This window comes from Phascolarctos cinereus, unplaced genomic scaffold (genome assembly GCF_003287225.1).
Source record: "Phascolarctos cinereus isolate Bilbo 61053 unplaced genomic scaffold, phaCin_HiC Scaffold_7;HRSCAF=346, whole genome shotgun sequence".
NCBI classification, from domain to species: Eukaryota; Metazoa; Chordata; class Mammalia; order Diprotodontia; family Phascolarctidae; genus Phascolarctos; species Phascolarctos cinereus.
The window spans coordinates 92122027-92143083 of record NW_027556180.1 but is presented as its reverse complement, the minus strand read 5'-3'; the positions used below and the strand labels follow the sequence as shown (position 1 = coordinate 92143083).

At 36.4% G+C, this 21057-nt stretch overlaps 1 protein-coding gene across 2 annotated transcripts in view; it reads right to left on the bottom strand.

Moving 5' to 3' along the window:
* VWA8 (von Willebrand factor A domain containing 8) overlaps positions 1 to 21057 on the bottom strand; it is a 391323-nt gene that overhangs the window by 252164 nt on the left and 118102 nt on the right. For both annotated transcript variants that reach the window (XM_020977001.2, XM_020977000.2), the window contains exons 13-14: positions 8359 to 8519; positions 6489 to 6602 (exon numbers count right to left, since the gene is read on the bottom strand). In XM_020977001.2, the coding sequence (XP_020832660.1) occupies positions 6489 to 6602; positions 8359 to 8519 (275 nt within the window). The remainder of the gene's footprint in view (positions 1 to 6488; positions 6603 to 8358; positions 8520 to 21057) is intronic.

The window sequence follows — 21057 nt, the reverse complement described above, 5'->3', positions numbered from 1 at the left end:
TATCATATAAGGATTGTTTAAAAGAACTGGGGATGTGGTCTCAACAATAATGGGATGAACAGATGCCTGGAATTTGGAGATCACTGGGTTTGGAGAAACAATTGCGGGAACTTCCTATGAAGCCATCTGGGTGGTACAGTGGAGAGAGTGTTAGATTTGATATCAGATTGAATCCTGCCATCAGTCACTTACTATAATAATAGAACTATTTAACATTTATATAGTGCTTTAAGGTTTGCAAAAATGTGTGTGTATACACACACATTTCTCAATTAATACTTATAACAAAGCTATGAGGTAGATGCTATTATTCCCATTTTATACATAAGGAAACTAAATGAAATTTTTATCTGCAAAATGATTTGCAAACCTTAAGGCCCCGTATATTTGGTATGATTATTAGAATACTCAATAAACATATAATGAATGCTTGCCATGAATGTACCAAGAGCTGTGTTAAGTGCTGATTATGTAAAAAAAAAAAAAGACAAAAACCACACGACTGCATTCTAATGAGAGAGGCAAAGTGCAAACAACTATTTACAAATAAGAGATACACACACATACATACTACAAATAGGTGGTTATCTCTGAGGGGAAGGCACATGTAGTGGGGTAGGGCAGGGAAACCAGGAAAGGCCTCCTCAGAAGGTGAGATTTGAGCTGTGTCTTGAAAGAAGTCAGACATGACAGGAGGCAGAGAACGGGAGGGGGAGAATTTCAGCCATGGGAGACAGCCAAAGAAAAAGAATAAGCAGAATGTAGTGTCATGTGTAAGGAGCAGCAAAATGGCCAGTACAGCTGGATGACAGAGAATATAAACATATATAGGTAGCAAGGGGTCAGGCTGTTAAGAGCTTTAAAAGACATACAGAAGATTTTCATATGTGGTCTTGGAGGTAATAAGGAGCCACTAGAGGTTAGTGAATGGGTAGGGAGGGTGGTAGCATGCACTTGTACCTGGATGTTCATGCACCTATACTTTAAGAAAATTACTTTGGCAGCTAAATGGAGGAAGGACTAGAGCAGAAAAGACTTGAAGCAGTCAGATGATGGTACTGAAGTATCTAATAGGACATTTGAAAGCTAGATGGAACCCTGAAGGACATCTAGATCAATCTTCTCTTTGAGGAAGATAGATGGTACAGTGGATAATAGCATGACTGGCCTGGAGGCAGGAAGACTTAAGTTCACATCTTCTACTATGTGCTAAGCTCTGTGCTAAGCACTGAAGATACAAGTATGAAAAAGAAAGACAGTCCCTGCCCTCAACACACAAAAGGAAACTAAAGCAGGACAGGACAGTAGAAGGTAGTTATGACTGACTGGTGACTACAGCTGAGTGGGAAAAGAAGACATGTTTGGCCTGGGCACCCTCCATGACTGGAGATTTTGGGGAGGAGCTCTTTGCTTCACTCCTCAATCAGGGAGGTAGAGGGTACCGATGAGGTGTGAGTACCAAAGCTGATATGATCTTGCAGGATGCCAAGGTGCTTGCTGCTGAGGTTCTTAGTGGCATGATAGAAAAGCCCAAAGGCATGCAGCTGGGTAAAGTATATGTATGTATATATATTATTATGTCTATTTTTATATTTGCATTTATTCACTATATTTATGCTGTCTGTGTTTTATATGTACCCATTATCTTCCCACTTAGCATGTGAGATCTTTTGGAATAGGGATTGTCTCACTCCTTGTACTTATAAACTCCGTGCTTAGCATAGTGCTTGACACATAGTAGGTGCTTAGTAAATACTTGTTGATTGACTGATAACTACAAATAACTCTGTGCAGTTATTCAAGACAGACATGCATAAAGAGACATATTATAAAAAAAGTATGAAAGATTTATCTCTAACTACTAGGAAGACCTCCACGAGTAAACAGAATTCAGCTTTTGTATTTACATGGGAAATACCTGATACTGAAAACAGCTATCTTTGAAAAGACAAAATGAGGGATATAAGACATACTGCTGGCTACAATCTCAATCACATGTACAACAAACCTGCACTATGATTCTTGGAGGTGTTCCTGCAGGTGCTTCCATCTATAAAACTATTTGTTATCATTAAAAATAATTTTTTCACTCATTCACAAAAGAAGGATGTGAAGTTCCCACATTTAATTCCTCCCAGGATATCTGTAAGAATTACATCCTTCCCCTCTTCCTAATAGAAACTGGCACATATCCCTACTGTTGCTTAGCTCCTTTGAAAAGTCATACGGCAGTAAGTATAGAGTGCTGGATGTTAATTTCATTTAATTCAATACCTAATTTAAGTTTTTAATATGCACAAACTATGTACACTGCGCTCAGTGTTAGAGATACAAACATAAAATGGTGAACGGTCTCTGTGTTCAGCTTATATTCTTCAGGGTGGAGGGAACATTACTACATGTAAAGAGACAAGTAAATGCAAGGTAGCACTAATAATAAGGGAAAAGTCTTCACAGAGAAGGTAGAACCTGAACCAAGCCTTGAAGGAAACTAGATATTCTACAAAGCATAAGTAAGGGAGAAAGAACATTCCCCAAGGGGAGACCAGCCATGCAAAGGTTTTGGATATAGGAGGTAGAATGTGGAGTGAAAGGAGCAATCAGTAGGCCAGTAACATATACATAGAATTTGTTGTAAGAGGAGTAAGAGAAAAGTTCTGGAAAATGAGGCAGAAGCCAGATCGTAGAAGTCAGATTGAAGGATGTGTATTTTATACTACTGGCAACTGTGAACCCCTGAAGATTTCTGAGCAGGGACATTACAAAGTCAGGCTTGTGTTTAAGATCATTAACTTGGTAGCTGTGTGGAGGATAGCTTAGAGAGAAGAGATACAGGCAACAGGAAGACCAATTAAATGGCTATTATAATATCTCAGAGGAGAAGTTAGGAGGCCTGAAGCAAGGAGGTGATATTGTGAAGAGTGGAAAGCAGATGGATGCAAGGGACATTCAATAAGACTTGACAAGTGATTTAATGTTGGGAAGGGGTTTGGGAGAGAGGACTCAAGGACTGCTCTGAATGTACCAACCAGGGTGACTAAAAGGAAGGCCATGTTATTATCAAGACTAACAAAGTTTCAGGAGTGGTTTTAGAAGAGAAAATAATGAGCTCTATTTGGGAAATGCTGAGTTTGAGAAGCCAATGAACAGTTAATGATGTCATTCATGTATGAACAATTCATGAAAATTAATCAAGTAATTGGAGTATTAGGTAGAGCATAGGAAGCCAAGAAATAGAATGTCTTTGTAGCTGGCTTCTTCAAGAAGTTGACAATCAATCTAGTCACTATATCAAGAATATTAATAAAGTGATATAAAGTCACACTATTTCCTACCTCCTCCCTAGGTCTATATACACCAAGAATTCAACAATTTGGCCTGCTCAAGGATGGCTTGCGGGAACTAGGGCACTCAGCAATCTCTCCTACCTCAAGTTTCAGGACGTACAAATTTAATACCCAAACCAAATTCTGCAAGCTGTTACCTACCAATCCCTAGGATGTTCTCCCTCCTTTCTCAATGAGTTCTGTGCCAGGCTGACAGTCTTCATCTCCACCCCTAACTCATGTCCTCATTCTAAGGGACTTCAACATACATATTAATGTTCCCTCACATATGCTAACCTCCCAATTCCTCAATCTTCTGAACTCTGTACGTAGACTTATTCCCTCACTCCACTTCTGCTACACAAAGGAATAGTCACTCTCTTGATCCTGCTAACACCTACAAGTTTTTACCTTCTACGTTCGAGAACTCAAAATTTCCTTTATCCAAATATGATTTTTTATATTTCCATCTCTCTATTCCCTACTCCTCCTAAATGTACTCTTTGTCTTCATCATATCCTCCAATCTTTCATCCCTCAGTGTCATCCAAGGCCATCACCCTTAACTGGTTATATTCTCCTTCCCTTTCTAACCTCATCCTTCTGGTGAACCAGTTCAACTATACAACATGCTCTATTCTTAATCTTATTTCCCTGTCTTACTGCTGATCGATCAGTCCTTGCCAAAACCCAACCCCATCTTATTTTCACCATCAATCTTCACTCCTATATACATGCTACTAAACACAACTGAAGGAAATCAGGAAATGGCATCGACTGAGTCAACTACAAATTCCTTTAGTGAATCTCATTGAGGCCCTCACTGCAGCAAGGCAAACTTACTATAACTTTCTACCTGATTCCCTATTCCATTCACCATAGTAGCTATACCAAATCTTCCTTTCTTTCTTTAGGCTTCCCTTCCCTTACCACTAACTCTTCCCTCTTACCTTATACTTCATCAAAATTTGAGATCCTTCTTCCCTCATTTCACATTTATATGATGTCATCCCCCCCACTATCTCGCTTACCAGGGTAAACTTCTCCACAGATACCCTTGGTCTTCATCTTTTCCAGTAGCTTAATCCACTATCACTCACTCTTTCTCTAGACTCCAATCTCTTCCTGTCTACTGGTTCCTTTCATGTTGTCTACAAACACATGCAAGTATCATTGTTAAAGACAAATAAACAAAAACCTCATAAGACCCTATGCCCTCCAGCTATTGTCCTATACAGCTTTCCTCCTTTTCTCAGGAAAACTCCTTGAAAAAGATATCTACACTGGCTGCTTTGCTTCTCTTCCCCATACTCTCTTCTAATGTTTTGCAATCAAGCTTCTGACTTCATTACTCAAGTGAAATTGGTTTCTCCAGAAAAACCAATGATCTCTTAATTGATAAATGCAGTGGCCTTTCTCCATCCTTATCCTTCTTAATCTTCTTGTTGCATCTGACACTACTGACTACCATCTCTTCCTGGATAATCTCTCTTTTACCATCTTCCTGCTTGTTTCATTGCCCCTCAGTCTCCTTTGTTGGATCTTCATCCAAATCATGAACACTAACTGTGGATATCCTCTAAGGCTCTGTTCTATGCCCTCTTCTCTTTCTCTCTATACTCTCTCATCGGCTCCAATGGGTTAAATTATCACTTCTATACCGATCTCCCTATTGGATTCTACTACTGCACTGTCAATTGTATATCAGAATTTTCAACCTGGATATTTCACAGGCATCTTGAATTCAAAATATTAAAATCAGAACTCATTACCTTTCCACCTACCCATCCCTCTTCTAAACTTCTTTCCCTATTTCAGTGGCACCACCCTCACCTAGGTTCAAAATTTTGGTGTTACCTTCATCTCCTTTCTCATGTTCACATTACATGTCCAACAGCTGCAAAGTCTTAAAAAATTTTTTCTCTACTACATGCCTCAGAAATGTCACTTCCTCTCCACTAACACTGCCACTGCCTTTGTTCAGAATGTTATCATTTCTCACATGAGCTACTGCAACAGCCTTCAAACTCAACTCTTTACCTCAAGTTTCCCTCTCCTCTAATCCAACTTCCACACAGTTGCCAAAGTGATCCTCCTAAAGCATAGGTCTGACCATGTCTGACCTGGCTTCTCAATGACTGCCAAGGGCTACCTATTACCTATAAGATTAAATATAAACTCTTCTGTTTGGCATTTTAAACTTTTTATAACATGGCCCCTTCCTAACTTTCTAGTTTTTTTACACATTATTCCCAAATACATATTCAAAAATCTAGCTACACTGGCCTATTTGCAATTCGTCTAACAACACTGTGTACCTTGTCTCCATACCTTTACAATGGTTAGTATATTTTCCCCTTCCTAATATGACTCTGAGAATCTGTGTTTCCTTAATGAAGAAACCCAAGCTATGCCTGTATGCTTTTCCTGAACTTATTAGTACCTGTCCCTCTAAGCCTACTTTCCATCTATTCTGTACTTATCTTTTACATACCAACTTACATAGTATATTGTCTCCTCCATTATAATGTAAGCTCCTTGGGGGTGAGAGATGTTTTTGATTTTTTTTTTTGGTGGGGGGGTGGGGCTTAGCACCTGGCACAGTGCTGGGCGCATAAAAGTGCTTAATAATTGCTTGTTGATTGACTGATTCTACTGGTGAGAAAGAAAGCATGGCATAAGAGACATAATCCTGGACTGGTATTTCAGAGAACTAGAATCACATTTCATCTCAGTTCGTTACAAGCTGTATGATCAATTGCAATTAACTTCTAAAACACTCATTTTCCTTAGATGTAAAATGGGGATAAGAACAGTTAACCTATCTACTTCATTGGACTGTTGTAAATAAAGCATTTTTCAAACTTTAGATAACACTTAGAGTAGTGTATGTATACATAAATGAGTTATTATAATGAATATAAGGCTACATAATTATTCAACACCTCTGCTGAATAAGAAATTTAAGAACAATCCATATATGAAAAAAAAATCCAAAGATACTATCAGTGTTTAAAATTTCAAACAAAATGTGATTATTTTATAGAAGTTTAAAATTTTAAGTGATGTTGATCCTCATAAAATAGACTGAATTGAATCAAACACAAAGTCAGTTTGAATCCCTGACATTTTGAATAACAAAATAAAGGGTCCCCCAAATTACCTCTTCTTTAGTTGCTCATCAGACAGCTTCAGGTCCTCTTTTAAATGCTGATACCTGTCTTCTCTCAGCAGCCTTGAGCCATCAAATAAAGTCAGTTCTCTATCATGGATTAATCTATTGGCATTAAGGGAGAAGAAGAAAGAATCAAATTATTGAGTTCTTAGCCATCAGATTCCTGTGTTAACAGTGTGGAATAATGGGTAAAGCCCTTGCCTTGGAAAAAAAATATGGAGGTTTTAGTACCAGCTAGAAGTTAGGATACCAGAGCTGTAATCTTAGCTACAACACTTACTGACTATATAACTGTAGGTAAGTCTCTTCTAGGACCCTTCATTTTCTCTTATATACAATGAAAGGGTTTGAATAAAATGATCTCTAAAGTTCTGTCCAGTTCTAAAACAGTATAGTTCTAAAATAAATCTAGGCAAGTAGGACTAAGGACATAGATAGGATAATTTTTGACACCTTTGCTATAGCAACTGCTGGCTGCTCTGCTGGCTTTAATGTTAGAGAACACAGATCATGAAGACTGAGTTGTTGGCTGTAATTTTTAAAAAGGCGCTGGACAGTCCACTTTGCTCTTATTAGGAGCATTTTGTTGTCATTGCATAGCTCTTGATAATGCTTCCACATACATGATCTCATTTCAGCCTCACAACTGGTAAGGTGGGCATTATTACCCCACATGAACATACTCTTCCAGGCACTGGCCCCCGATTCTGCTCAGATACCATTAGGCCACAGACTGCTTCAAAGTCTCTGTTGACCATTTTAGAGCTATTCCAAACATTTCCTGGGTCATGGGCCCTCTACTGTGGCTACTATTTACTTTAGTACATCATTACTCAGTTGGAGTAAGAGGGGGAAAAAAACTTCTAAGAGGTCACCTGTGGAAGCAAGTCAGATTTTTCTATTGATTGGGGGGGGAGGGAGGAGGAGATGGATTGTCTTGAGTGGGAGGTGTTGTTTTTCTATCTTTTCTAATATTTAAAAAATACAAACACATACTTAAAATGAATCAGGATTAGCACAATGATACATTTGCAATTTAAATGCTGCATGTAAATGTTTTGGCCTCTCAAACGCACTGCATTGTCCAGGATGAAAGAAAGGGTGTTCTGGTTAATATAATTTTCCAGATACTCAAAGTTTAACCCATTCATTTATCTCCAGAGTTGCAAAAATGAAATATAGGGGGGAAAGTAATTTTATTATCATTCTCTTTGAACTATATGAGACGAAGTTGTTTTCCTATGAAAATTATAAAATAAGATTCAACTTCTCAAAACACAATCTCAGAGAAGGAAATTAGGGTTTCTTTTCTAAGGTAAAAACAAGAAAAAGACTTAATTTCACACACAACTTAGAATTCCAAAATAACATTATCAGTCATTATTTATAACACGTTCTGATAACTGTTTTCCAATTTTTTCTGGAGGTGTTGTATTTTTAATTCTTCCAAAAAGCAAGAAAAATGAACAAAATTTTGACCTGTGCCTCACAAAGTTTCTGTGTAAAGTGAAGTTGTGTCTTGGAGCAAGAAAATACCAAGTTTAATAACTTTTGAGGTTTTATTTTCTTTTGCAGCTTTAAGATACAGAACTGAATTAGACGTTTCCCCCACCTCCATCCTTTTTCCTTAGGGGGGAAAACTTTATCTAAAGCTTGAATTTGCAATCGTGAACACATATACCTAGATGTACCCCCTCCATACACGTATGGGGGGAGTGTACGTACACAAACATACACATATTTTGTGTGTATAGTCATGAGGAAAAACTAGCTTTTTTTGGTTTCTTTCCCCCCCAAACAGCAAAGGGAAGACTTCCACAACAATTTCTTAGTCATATTTTTTGTAACTCATGCTAACCTTTGCAGTACAGCCAGTGTACCAGCATTGACACGATGAATGCCATCCAAGAGAACAAGCTTTCCCTCCAGTGCAGCAGTTACAAGTGGAGAAGACCTCCAAGCAGTATCTCCATTGGGAAGAGTATATCTCTGCTGTACCAAATCACGGGCTGTCATATCCTAAATATAATCCCCAGACCCACAAAAGAAAATATAGGAATGAGTGTTAAATTGAGGAGAAAATCATCATAAGCATCTGCATTTTTTTTGTTTTTCTTAATGAAAGAACCCATGGAAAGAAAACTCATTTCTCTTCGCACAGTAAAGAGTCTAACCAAATGCCATTTTCTTGGTCTTTTACTGGGTATATGTTTGTTTAATTTTTAATGTTATTCTTCAATAGTTCAATGAGACTGGGATTTTTAGAAACTACTTTTATCATGTCCCTCATTTTTCTTTACAGACTTTTTTTTCTCTTTTGGAATATGCTCATTCATTCTATATGGGTGATGTATTTGGCAGTAATTTCCACATGACAACTAAATTTAGCTCAATGTTATGTTAAATTCTGAAGGAACAAAAATGAGCCAATTCCTTTTTAAGGACTAAAGGTTTTGCATACTCAGAGCATGCCCAGAGATTCTTATCAAATGCTGTGCATGTTCCTGCAGTTGATGAGCTTTGCAGAGATGTTAACAGTTATGATCATTACTATGACTAGTTATAATATGTTAGAGAGAGGCTTGAAATTTGAGGAAACCAAGTAGAATAGCCACCAGACAAGTTACAGGAATTGAAAGACCATGGCATGGCACTTACATGTGATTAGAAAACATGACACACATATACACAATGTGCTAACACCAAAATAATGCAACAGAGTAGCAGTCTATTAATAGCTCAGGCACATTTGTGGGCCTTTCATATCAAAGGCAATGAAGCCAGAGTGTGAAACCGCATGTTAATCCACCCCACCCCCCACCCCCACATATTGGTGTTCAGGCAATGGTTTCTTTTTCAGTTCTGACTTTTAATTTATTCTAGGTTTCAAATCATGTACCATGTACATCAAATACTAACTAAACCACTTCAACTGTATCATTGATGTTAACCAAGTGGTACTTTGTAATCACGAAAGTATTCTTCTGTTCCACAAGGCCAATGAAACCCTTAATCATGTTGTACACACTACCTACCAAAAAAAAAAACCTGTTCCACTTCTAGCAAACACTTCATTCACTATTACAAAAATATTTTTAAAAAATAATTATTTTACAGCTTATGTTGAAATACAAGGCATTCAAATAAAATAATGACATTCAAGCCCTTTAGCACCTCAAGATCCTGTGGAACAATCAGATTGACAAATCAAGCTGGCACTTTCTATACCTTTGCAAATAAATTAATTTTCTTAATTTTTTATTCTTTCCTCAAACATTAGGTGTGCACAATGTTAGAATGGTATCATCATTTTTGAAGCCAGTGATAATAAAAATCCTGAAACTTGTATTCATAAGATAGCATATTGAATGAATTACTCAATATTAGAGGTTATGTGCTCATTACTAAATAGTAAGGGAAACAAAGCCAGCATCAAACCTCTAAATTAAAATGTATGCCATTTTAAAATTCTATGTAATTCAACATTTGCTAAGCATCTATTTGTAAGACTTTTTGATTACCAAATGATACCACTTTACTGAAAATACAGAAAAACCAAGAATATAAAACACTCATTAAAAAGTTCATCTTAAAGAGTTAAGTAAAAACTAACGAAAACATTTTTGGGTACTAACTGCTCAGTGCTATTTATCACACACTAATAACACATGATGTTATCCAACAAAGAATGGACACAAATACAATAGAGACTATGCCCAAAGCTGGGATTTTTAAAATATCTCTTTAAAAATTTTAATGCATATACAACAATTTTTTTTCAGAAAGGATTAGTGTTTTGTTTTGGTTTTTTTTTTCTGCAGTAGCAAAAAAAAATACATCTAGAAAAGAAGTGGGTTTCCATATACTGGGAAGTGGCTGAACAAATTGGAGCATATGAATCTAAAGGAATATAACTATAGCGTAAGAAATTATAAATATTAGGAATTCAGAAAAACATGGGAAGACTTGTGTAAGTTGTTCTATATTGAAGTAAGCAGAACCAACACATGAATATGCCTAACTGGCTACAATAATTTAAATAAAAGTGATATTAATAAATGGTCAAATTCCAATTACTTGTAATTAGTGATCTATGTCTTGGTAACGTTTTATTACATTAAAGTGCTCAATGGCCACAGGGTAGTGAGATATTAGAAAATTACTGGCATAAAAACAAAAGGATCAAAGAATCATAGATTTTAGACCTGGAAGAACCTTAAAGGTCAACATCAATAGAACCTTGTTTTTCAATTGAACTGAGAAGTTTTTAATGTTTGTGCATTTTCCCTACCTTGGAGCTGACAAGAGGTGGAATTTCCCAGTATTTTAGGCCTGCCACTTTTCTTCATTAGCTCAAGATAAGGAGTCTATGACTACATGTACTTTTGGTGAAAGAAATTGCTCAAATGTAGAGATAAGTAATGTTTGAACACTGCATTTTAAAAAGAGGAAGTTTCTCATTCGGAGATCTTTTTTTAAAAAATTCATATACATAGATCATCATCATCCCAAAACACAGCAAATAAGTATACACTGTGGTATTCTGCAAAGACAGTTTTAAAAAAGAGTATTCTGTAGCATTTTTAAAAAGTATTCTGTAAGCATAATTTAGAATAAACATATTCTAAATTATTTTGCATTTTATTCTTACAACTAATGCTTAGAAGTCACTCAAATAGGTAGAAGCTCAATAAATGTTTATTGATAACCACCCTGACAATTAACAGAAGAATCCACATCTTCTAACTCCATACCTACTGCTTTCTCCATTATCTACACTGAACTGACACTACATCAATTGATAAACTGATGTTCCCAGACAAGCGGGAGAGATCTACACATCTCACAACCACAGAACATTGTTTCATTGTCTTTTTTATCCACATGGGTACAATAAAAAGGAAAATATACAGTATTCTTGAAATAAATGTCAATTTAATTTCAACCACTAAATTCTCTGCTCACCATGGTGATGGAGGAGTTAAGCATCCTTCATTTCTATCACATCCTACACATTAAAATAAAATCTCCCTGGGGTTGAGACTTGGGGGAGTCAGGGGAGGGAGTGTTTCCCATGATAAAAGCCATTGGTTGTCACAGTTAAAAATCACAGGTTGTTAGTCAAGATGAAGACTAGTTTTTCTGATGTACAAAAAGATACTGCTATTCCTACTTCTCACAATACAAGTTATAAGATGCAATTTTATGTGAAACAGGTACAAAATCATGTTATGCTATTAGGGAGATCAGAAACAAACAAAAATTGATGTTTCACATAGTAAACACCTGTACTTCATTAACCTTAATTAATATATTCTTCATGAAATTATGAACTTCACCTGATAATAAAAGTAGAGCTTTCAAGTAAACATTAACCTTTCAAATAAAATTAATGATATTCTCCAGTATCCATATCTAGGCTGATTCTGTAGTACTCTGAAAATGTTTTAATATAATCTTGTTTTAACATATGCAACATTTTTAATATAAAACTTTTCTTTCATTAACGGTGCTATTAATTTTTCGACATTTTAAATTTGATTTTAAAATGTTAAAGATTATTATGTATACAGACATATGCAGCTACAATGCATAGTCAGACGTTCTCTTATTTTCTTCCTGCCTATCCACATCACCCTGTAAAGCAAAGATGAATGCTTCCATTTTTGTATACGTTTTTCTCATCACTGCATTGTAAAGTCTTTGAACCTCAGAAAGTAAAAATAGCACCAATGATGTCACAAAGCCTGAACCATTTCCTCTTTCTGCATTTCCTTAAAAGTCTTAAAATAACAGGACGTGAAATCTAGTTCCTTCAGGGTTACCACCATTGTCTGACCTACAGCCTCACCTTCAGATCCCTGGAAAACATCCTTAATTCATACTACAACTGTAACTTTCCAGAATTTTGATCTCCAGTTTCCCAAAGGAAAACCCCTATATAAAATGAAGATTTTATTTTTAAAAGAAGAAAACAGTAGTGCTGTGGACAATTCTGTAACTGAGAAACATATCAGAAAATAAACATATGGACTGACGGTTAATTCGATTTTGCAAAACTCATAACGTTAACTGAATTTTTCTGAGACACCCATAAAACCTAGAAGATGGAAATAATCACTTAAATAACCACACAAAATTGTTTAGCTGTAAATAAGCTGAAGAATAAGAAATACAACTAGTTTAATAAATAAAATGTCTTTCAGAAAGGAAAATCCAATACAAAAATGTAACCTTTCAGACTAAAATGAAATTTAAGTGAATATTAAAACTGAGATGAAAGTCAGCTTTCATTTTATGATATAGAAAAAATTTGTATCACATAGGGCTGGAAAGAAAATAACTGAAGTTCTACAGGTTTCTGAGGGCTATTTTAAATAAATTTAAGTGATTGCACTGGATAAATGTCTTATTAAACTGAGCAATGGGAAAGTTTCGATAGAAAATGTTCAGGCTAAACTAATATTATTTCCAGGAAGATTTCCTCATATAATCCATAAGCAATACAATAAGGGATTAATTATGTTGCTACTTGTTAGTGGCAGAATGTTTTGTAAACAGAGAATGTTAATAATTTCTAGGCACTCTGAATAGAACTCCACAATTATTTACAGATTCTAAGTATGCTCAATGAACAGAACATATGGCAGTTTTCCAACATTCCTTAGTGTCACTTATGTTTGATCTCAACCAAAAAAACCTCATTTTACATATATTGTAGAAGTATTTTTACTCTTCCTTGCTTTATACTTCAGTTTTTTTAAAAAGGCTATTTTTAAGTTCAAGCAAGTAGAAAACAGCAGAGATGCAATGGGACTATGGAGAAATGTCCTACTTCTGAAAATTGGGAAAGTGGATTCTACAAACTACAGACTGATGACCTGGATGGCAATCACAGGCAAATTTTAAGAAGAAATTTAAGAACAGAGGAACTAGGATGGGTTCACTAAAAACATATTATGTCAGAACAGCCCTTCCTTTTTTTAACAGATTTATTAAATTGGCAGGTTAAGGAAGATGTCTGAATAAGATGTCTGGATTTCAGCAAGGAATCTTAAGTTTGGTCAAGTCACAATCTCCCTGGGCTTCAATTTTCTCATTTTTGAACCTCGTAGGTAGGACAAGATGATCTCCTTAACCTCCTCCAGCTCCCAATATTAACATCATGGCAGATGGAATTATCTGATCCAAATAAAGCTCCAACCAAGTGAATTGGCCAAAGTAGATTATGAATAGAGCAACAAAGCATAAAATTATGGTGAGTTCATTGTTTTAGATTTAGAATAAAGATTCATTGAGGAAAGAGATTATGTTCTATCGAGTCAACAGTCATTTATTAAGTACTACTGGAAAATATGTTCAAAATTTAATTTAACAAGATTAATTATCTTACCTCAACAATATTTTGGTAGTAAATACAAGTACATCTATAAATAAAGTACAATATATAGTGGATTAGTTGTAATTGTCTGTTACTTGCAGCAGTTTTGGTAAAGAATGGCTGTTTTTACAGACACGCAATCTCTCTTTTGCCAAACTGTAGCTTCCTATATAATTCTGGAGGGGAGAGTTTGGGAGTTTGTTCTTTTTTTACCCCCCCCCGACGCCCCTTCATGATCTATCCCCCCTATGCATACACACTGAACCTTTCCTGGCTACAAGGAAAACATTTAATCAAAGCCAACTGACACAGACAAAACCTGACTATTATAGTATATGTAACCCACTCTACATTCATAGTCACCACCTCTTTATAGATAAGAAGAAATTGTATTTCCTCATTTCTACAGGCACTACATACTAGAAGAGCTAAGGGAAAGATGATATTGATTCAGGCTAGATGGTCAGGTAAGACTTTACAAAGAAGGGGCATTAAAACTGGGTCTTGAAGGACATTACACTGTATAATGGCATTCCTATTCACATCAATAATAACATTATTATTGATTTTAAATTTATACAAGAACTGAACATGCAGAATAGTCAGGTTCCTAAGAATTGATTACAAAGTTAATATTCCAAATGTTGGCCTCAGTTTCCCACTGAATACTGAATCCAATATCAGAATTGATCCAAAGGTTATGAACAATTGAAGGTTATGAACAATATGAACAAATATAGGTACAGATAGGCAAGGGAAAGAGATTGAGATAGCTTGAGATAAGGGACAGTCTAGATTTTCTGTCATACTATCAATGGAATATGAATAGGTGGCACATCAGTTTACAAACAAGCAAGAGTTCTATGTTATCAGATTTATTATTAAAACATTCAGATAATGTTGCTTTATTAGCAGAAAGGGCAAAAAAGAGGCCAAGTATCCTAGTATAGATAATGGTTTCCATCGCCCTCACTGCTGGTAATAAATCAACTCCTAGTATGCCCCATAAATCTCACATCGCACTGTGTACCTCCATAAAGCATTTATTACATAACATAGCCTATTATACTTATCTGTGTTTATTTTTCATCTCCCCATTATGGCATCTAATAGGACATTTCCCTATTAGACTATGATTTCATCTTCCTATTAAGACATCTAATAGGATATCACCATATTAGACTATAATTTCCAAGAGGGCATGACTATCTTACCTTAACTCTGTATCCATTCCTGAATCTAACAGAGCACACTGCACATCGACGACATATAGCAAATCTTTGTTGAATTTGTCAAAGAATACTCTAGCACAGAACTAGATTCAGGCAAAAATAAAGATGTAGGTGAATTGTGTCATCTTGCTGGCTAATTTTTCATATGCTCTGTATTCTGCTGGTAATCAATGCCATGGTATACACTGTAGGCCACAGTATCAATGTGCTGGTATACCACAGTGCCTTCACTGCACAAAGCCCCCCTACTCTGCTTTCCCTACATAATACCTCAATGCTACAGACCCTACTCTAGTCTCTCTTCTCTCTACTTACAACTAGCTGTCCTAAGAAAGAAGATCCAATAAACTGTACTTAAATGTCAATAGTAGATAACAGTTTAATGTTGTTACCCTTTCTGGGCATACAGCAGGGCATCTAACAGGGGATAATAAATAAACCCAAAGGTATTCTATTGGTAGAGTTCTGGTAGTAGTTGACTAGGGGAAGATATTTTGGGACAGAGGCTTTTCCAGAGATTACATCATACCACATAAGCAGAAGCCTGTCCACAAATAAGTAAGGCTCAGAACATACTCAGATTTTTTTAGTTCTCTTTTTCCACAGCTTCATATACACTACTTAATAAAATCCATTTCTAATGAACTTCTCTTTTCACAGCCTCCTCTCTTGTAGTTCCTCCAAATTTTTTTTAAAGGATGTAATTAATCTTGTAGAATTAACTAATGTTAATTCAAACTCTTTTTAGAGATCTCTAATTATATGTCCTTTAGGCATCTCAAACTCAACAGGCCCAAAACACTTCATTATCTTTCCCCTACAAATCTTCTTCTATTTCCAACATCCCTATTACAGCTGAGGGCATTACTATCCTCCCAGTCATATAGGCCTACAATCTCAGTTACCTTGGACTGCTCAATCACTCACTACATATACCTCATCTGTTGCCAAATCTTACAATTTCTATTCTTCAAATTCCCACCTTCCAGTGTCCCTCAGCCCCACCTTTACTCAGAGATTATCCTGCCTTTACACCATTTAAATCTTATACAGATATAGCTGCTTTAATGATATCTCCACCACTAGAATGTGAGCACCTTGAGGGTAGTTTTTTGCCTTTCTTTGCATCCCCAGCACTTAGCATAGTGCACAGCAAACAGCAGGAATTTATAAATACTTTTTGACTCGCCATCTCTCCTTTCTCTCCACTCACACAGCCATGACCTCATTCAGGCCCTCTTTGATTCTCTCCTGGACTATTTCAAGAGTCTTGCAACCTGCCTCAAGGCTTTCCACACTCCAATCTATCATCCAAAGTAATTTCCCTAAAGCACTAATCTGATCATGTCGCCTCCTCCCAACTGAATAAACTCCAGAGTCTTCCTATGACCTTCCCTGTCTTCAAGCCTTTGGTATGGGTTCACTCATGCCTGAAGTGCTGTGCCTTCCTCATCCATACTTCTTGGATTTCCTTAAGACTCATCTTAAACTGTACTTTCTTCAGTAGACCTTTCCCAACCCCCCCAGCTGCTAATACTGCTCTCTGAGATTACCTTTCCAATACTCTAAATATATACTGTATATACCTAGTTCTTTTTATGCTGTATTCCTCATTATAAAGTAAGGTCCTTGAGGACTGGGTCTTTCTCTGTATTCCCAGAACTGAGCCACTGACTAATATAAACAAATCATGAAGAGCTACACCAATGCTTTGGGGTTCAGTAGATTCGGATTGGTGGCTCTGCCACAAACTAGCTCTGTGGCACTGGGCAAGGCACATCTCTGAGTTTCACTTTTCTCCTCTATAAAATTAAATGATTAGAAAAGTAACAATCATAGATTTAGAACTAAAGAGGCAGCAGATTTCATCTAGTCCAAGGCCTTCCTGTTAAAAATTAGAAAGGAGACCAAAAAATATCAACTAACTTTGCCAAGTTGTAGAGGAGGGGTTCAATTACACAGTCTTCTGATTTAAAATCGAGCACAACAACATGGAGCATAGGTGGAGTATAAATCTACATTTGGCTCAGGTGTGCTATGGTTCCAAGATATATCGGGGATTCAGAATTCTATATATTCACATTTTCAGGTATCAGAAGGAATTTATTTCCCAATCCCAAAATTCTACAAGTTCAAAATTACTCACAATCAGTTGCCTATTACCAGGAGTACCCATGTGCTGAAGACTACAATTGATGACCTTCTCTGTACAAAGCGGCACTTCTGTGATTAAACCAACCATTACTTAGCCCCCCAAATATTCCTATACATACAGTTGTTTCTGAAATGATTATTATAGTCTTGCAAATGTGTCATTTCCTCAAATTATAACGCTGAAATCCAAACCTCTGTGGGGATGAAAAATAACATGTGTTAAGCATGCCCAGAGGGGTGGGTAAGGAGCTTTTCTTACGGTTTCATGGTAAACTCACAGAAATTAAGCAGTCTTATGAGAGCAGATGTGGCTGATCACCAGTTCCCAGTTCACACAAGCAGCCCTGTCCCTGTTGTGTACTCCTTATTGGGCAGTAAAAGAGAACTAATCTTGCCTGTCCTTCCCTGAACCTCTTGAAAACTATCCTTTTCAGCTGAGTCATAAGAGCCTACTTCAGGGACTGGAATGCCTGTAAGTCATCACTTGTTTTACACAATCAAATTGGAGGGTAAGGGAAAAAGAAGGGAATGAGCATTTATTAAGCACCTGCTATGTATCAGGTACTGAGCTAAGTGCTTTATAAATAGTATTTCATTTGATCCTCACAAACGCGGACAACAAATTAATTCTCAGCTAATGAATATTTCTGGCAGAGAAACAGAAAAACAGAAGTCACAAAAGAAAAACAGACAAAAAGCTATATGGTCACAAAATTTAAAGATCCAAAGAAACTCAGAAAAAGATATAACCATATAATCCAGCCTTTTCTCTTTACTGATGAAGACATGAAGCACTGAAATAGGAAGTGAATTGGTCAAAAGTGATGCAAGCAAGCATTTTTACAGCAAAGCTAAGTTCCTAGGCCTTTCTTGCTATACTAGAAGAAGCAAGGAAAACAGTTGGTAAGGAGAGAAAGCATTGTTTTCTGTCCAGTCTCACCCATTAAAATAGAAAATTTTAATTTTTGTGTTTCCACAAGTAGAGGAAAATAATTCAATTCAATAACACTTAGTATTAACAATATATTTACAGCACCATCCTGGTCAGAATAGAGGTACAGACAGACCAAAGATATTTTTAAAAATTAAAAGGGAGAGAACTCACTTTCAGTTGTTGGGGGGAATAAGGAAAGACACCATAGAAGATGCAGTAGCTAACCTAGTCCTTGAAAGACAATGATTACAACAGATGTGGATGCCCAACTTGGGAGAAAGCGAACCAGATTAGTAGTCACTGGATCACAGAATCTCAAAATCTCAGAAGCAGAAGGAACCTCAGAGATGAAACTTGAATAGGCAACCTGCTACAATAAATCTGACAAATGGCCTTTCAGCCTCTGCTTCAAGGTTTCCAATGAGGCAAAACCCAATGCCTCTCATTTCCATTTTTTAATTGCTATACTTGTTTGGAAATATTTCTTTACATGGAGACTAAACCTGGAAATAGTACAGTTTGACTAGAACACAAAGGGGAATGGAGTGAACCGTGGATGAAAAGGTAAGCTGGACCCAGACTTCCACATTAGAAAGGCTATTTTTGTAGTTGGTGTGAAGAATGAAGTGAGGAAGACAGAAGCTAACAGCAGGGAAACTAATTAGGAGTCTATTATGATAGTTCAAGTAAGCAGTAATGAGGACCTGAATTGTGTAGGCATGGTATATAATGCACAGGAGGGGATAGATGCAAAATATATTGCCAAGTGACTATTAATATTATTAAGCAATTGACTGAACGTGGGGGGTGGGAAAGAAGGAAGAATGAAGAATGACTCCAAGATTTGGACACCAAGATTTGGTGACCAAGATGATGGTAGTATTATCAATAAAAACAGAGAAGTTGAAAGGAGAAGTTTAGAGGATAGGGAGAGGGTAAAATGACATTCAGCTGAGGTAATGTTTAGTTTGAGACTCCCCTAGAATGCAGGACTGGGACAGATCTAAGATTGAATAAATATTTAGAATCTTTAAAATTAACCCACTTAAGCAAGAAGTAAATACTTGTCTAAGTATTTTATTTTTTAATCCATCCATTTAGATACAAGTCTTCACGGCCATATAGTTCCATCACCAATTGGTTTATGAACTTGAGTTTCTAATAATTCATAAGTAAACATGCATAATGCAATAAATTTTATATTTTATCAAGCTGATCAAGTGCTTTCCTCACAATGATACAGGAGGGAGATAGGACCTTTCAGTACCTCCCCGATTTCTGAGACCTGTGATTTCATTGGTGTAGCAAGCCCTGAATAAAGAACTTTCTCTACTAATACAAGTCAGTATCTGTTACTCAATTTTTAGTCTTGGAAAGTTGTTTAGGATACTAAGAGGTTAAATGACTTGACTGGTGACACTAAAGCCAATATGTGTCATTGGTAGGACTGCAACCCAGATCTCCCCGAATTCAATGCTAGCTCTCTATCTACTAGGTCACACTGCCTCGTCTAAATATTATTTCCATCAAACAAATGAGGCAACTGTGGCCCAGAATGGGTGACATGCCAGCAGTCACAAATCTGGTGAATGACAGCAGAATGCAAACTTGGGGCTCCTGACTTCAAATCCAGTGCTTTCCCCCATTTCCCTCACTGCATTTTCTGAGCCTGACTTTCATTGAGTGAGAAATCATTTATCAAAATATTGAAAACTGGTTAGAAGGCACAAACATAATCATAATGATTAACATAAACAGATATGCTAAGTATCCAGCATTTAATTACAGTGTGTCTCTTATGTTGGGAGTTGTTCCATGCAAAGTCTTTGACTGGAATCCTTCCTTCCTCTGGTTCATCTAAACCTAAGTTTGTGGACCACCAGTGATGGTGCAAAAAATATCTTTGTGGTGGAAATTCTTCATTTGGTAGGAATTTTAGTTCCTTTACTATTTTTTTTCTCTTTGGACCCCAGAATGTAATTGTAAGCTTATTTCTATACATGTATCCAAAGGCTTCCTAATGTGTCCTTAGAAATTTAATAAATAAATTCCTCATGATAACTAAATTTGTTGAGATTACATGAAAGATATTATCCTCTACTGAAAAAGCTCCTCAAAGGTCTTCACTTAAAATTGACTAGAATATAAAGTACACTACACTTCTTAGGCAAAGTTATGATTCGAACATGAATTAAAGGATTTTATTTAAATATTAAATTAACAGATTGATTTTAAAGAACAAAACTCAGTAATCATTAAATCTCAAGCTTAATTTCCATAGGACTATGTCCTCAAATGAGACTTTTATAATCTATATAGCAGACTTGTAGTTCATAATATGACTTTAAAACATTAATGCAAACAAACCCAAATCCCAAACTTAAATGAGCATAAAATAATATATTCTTTAAAAATCTGCAAATAGTTCAAAAATACCTCAGCTGAGGTACTTTTTTTGCTCATCAAAAGCAATGCTGAAGCACAAAACAGGGTTGGCCATGGCCATGGATGTCCGGGTTAGGAGCACGAGCAGAGGCAGTAGCAGAAATGTATGGTGTCTGGTGGGCTGAGAGAAGCTGTGGGTTCTGGATGGAGGTGTCTATAAAGCCCACATCTAGAATCTAGAAAAATTACCTTGGTAATTGAGTGGAGCATGGGTTGGAGTGGGAAAAGACTAGAGGCAGGGAAAATAGTTTAAAAGTTATTACAAAGGACAGAACCAAGATGGTTAAGTAGCAAGAAGAAGTACAGAGAGCTTCCTCCCCCCATACCCCTAATCCTACCCCAACACTCTTTCCAAAAAATCGAGAAAATGCACTAGACCTAATCCTATGGAAAAATTTTTTTAAATCACAG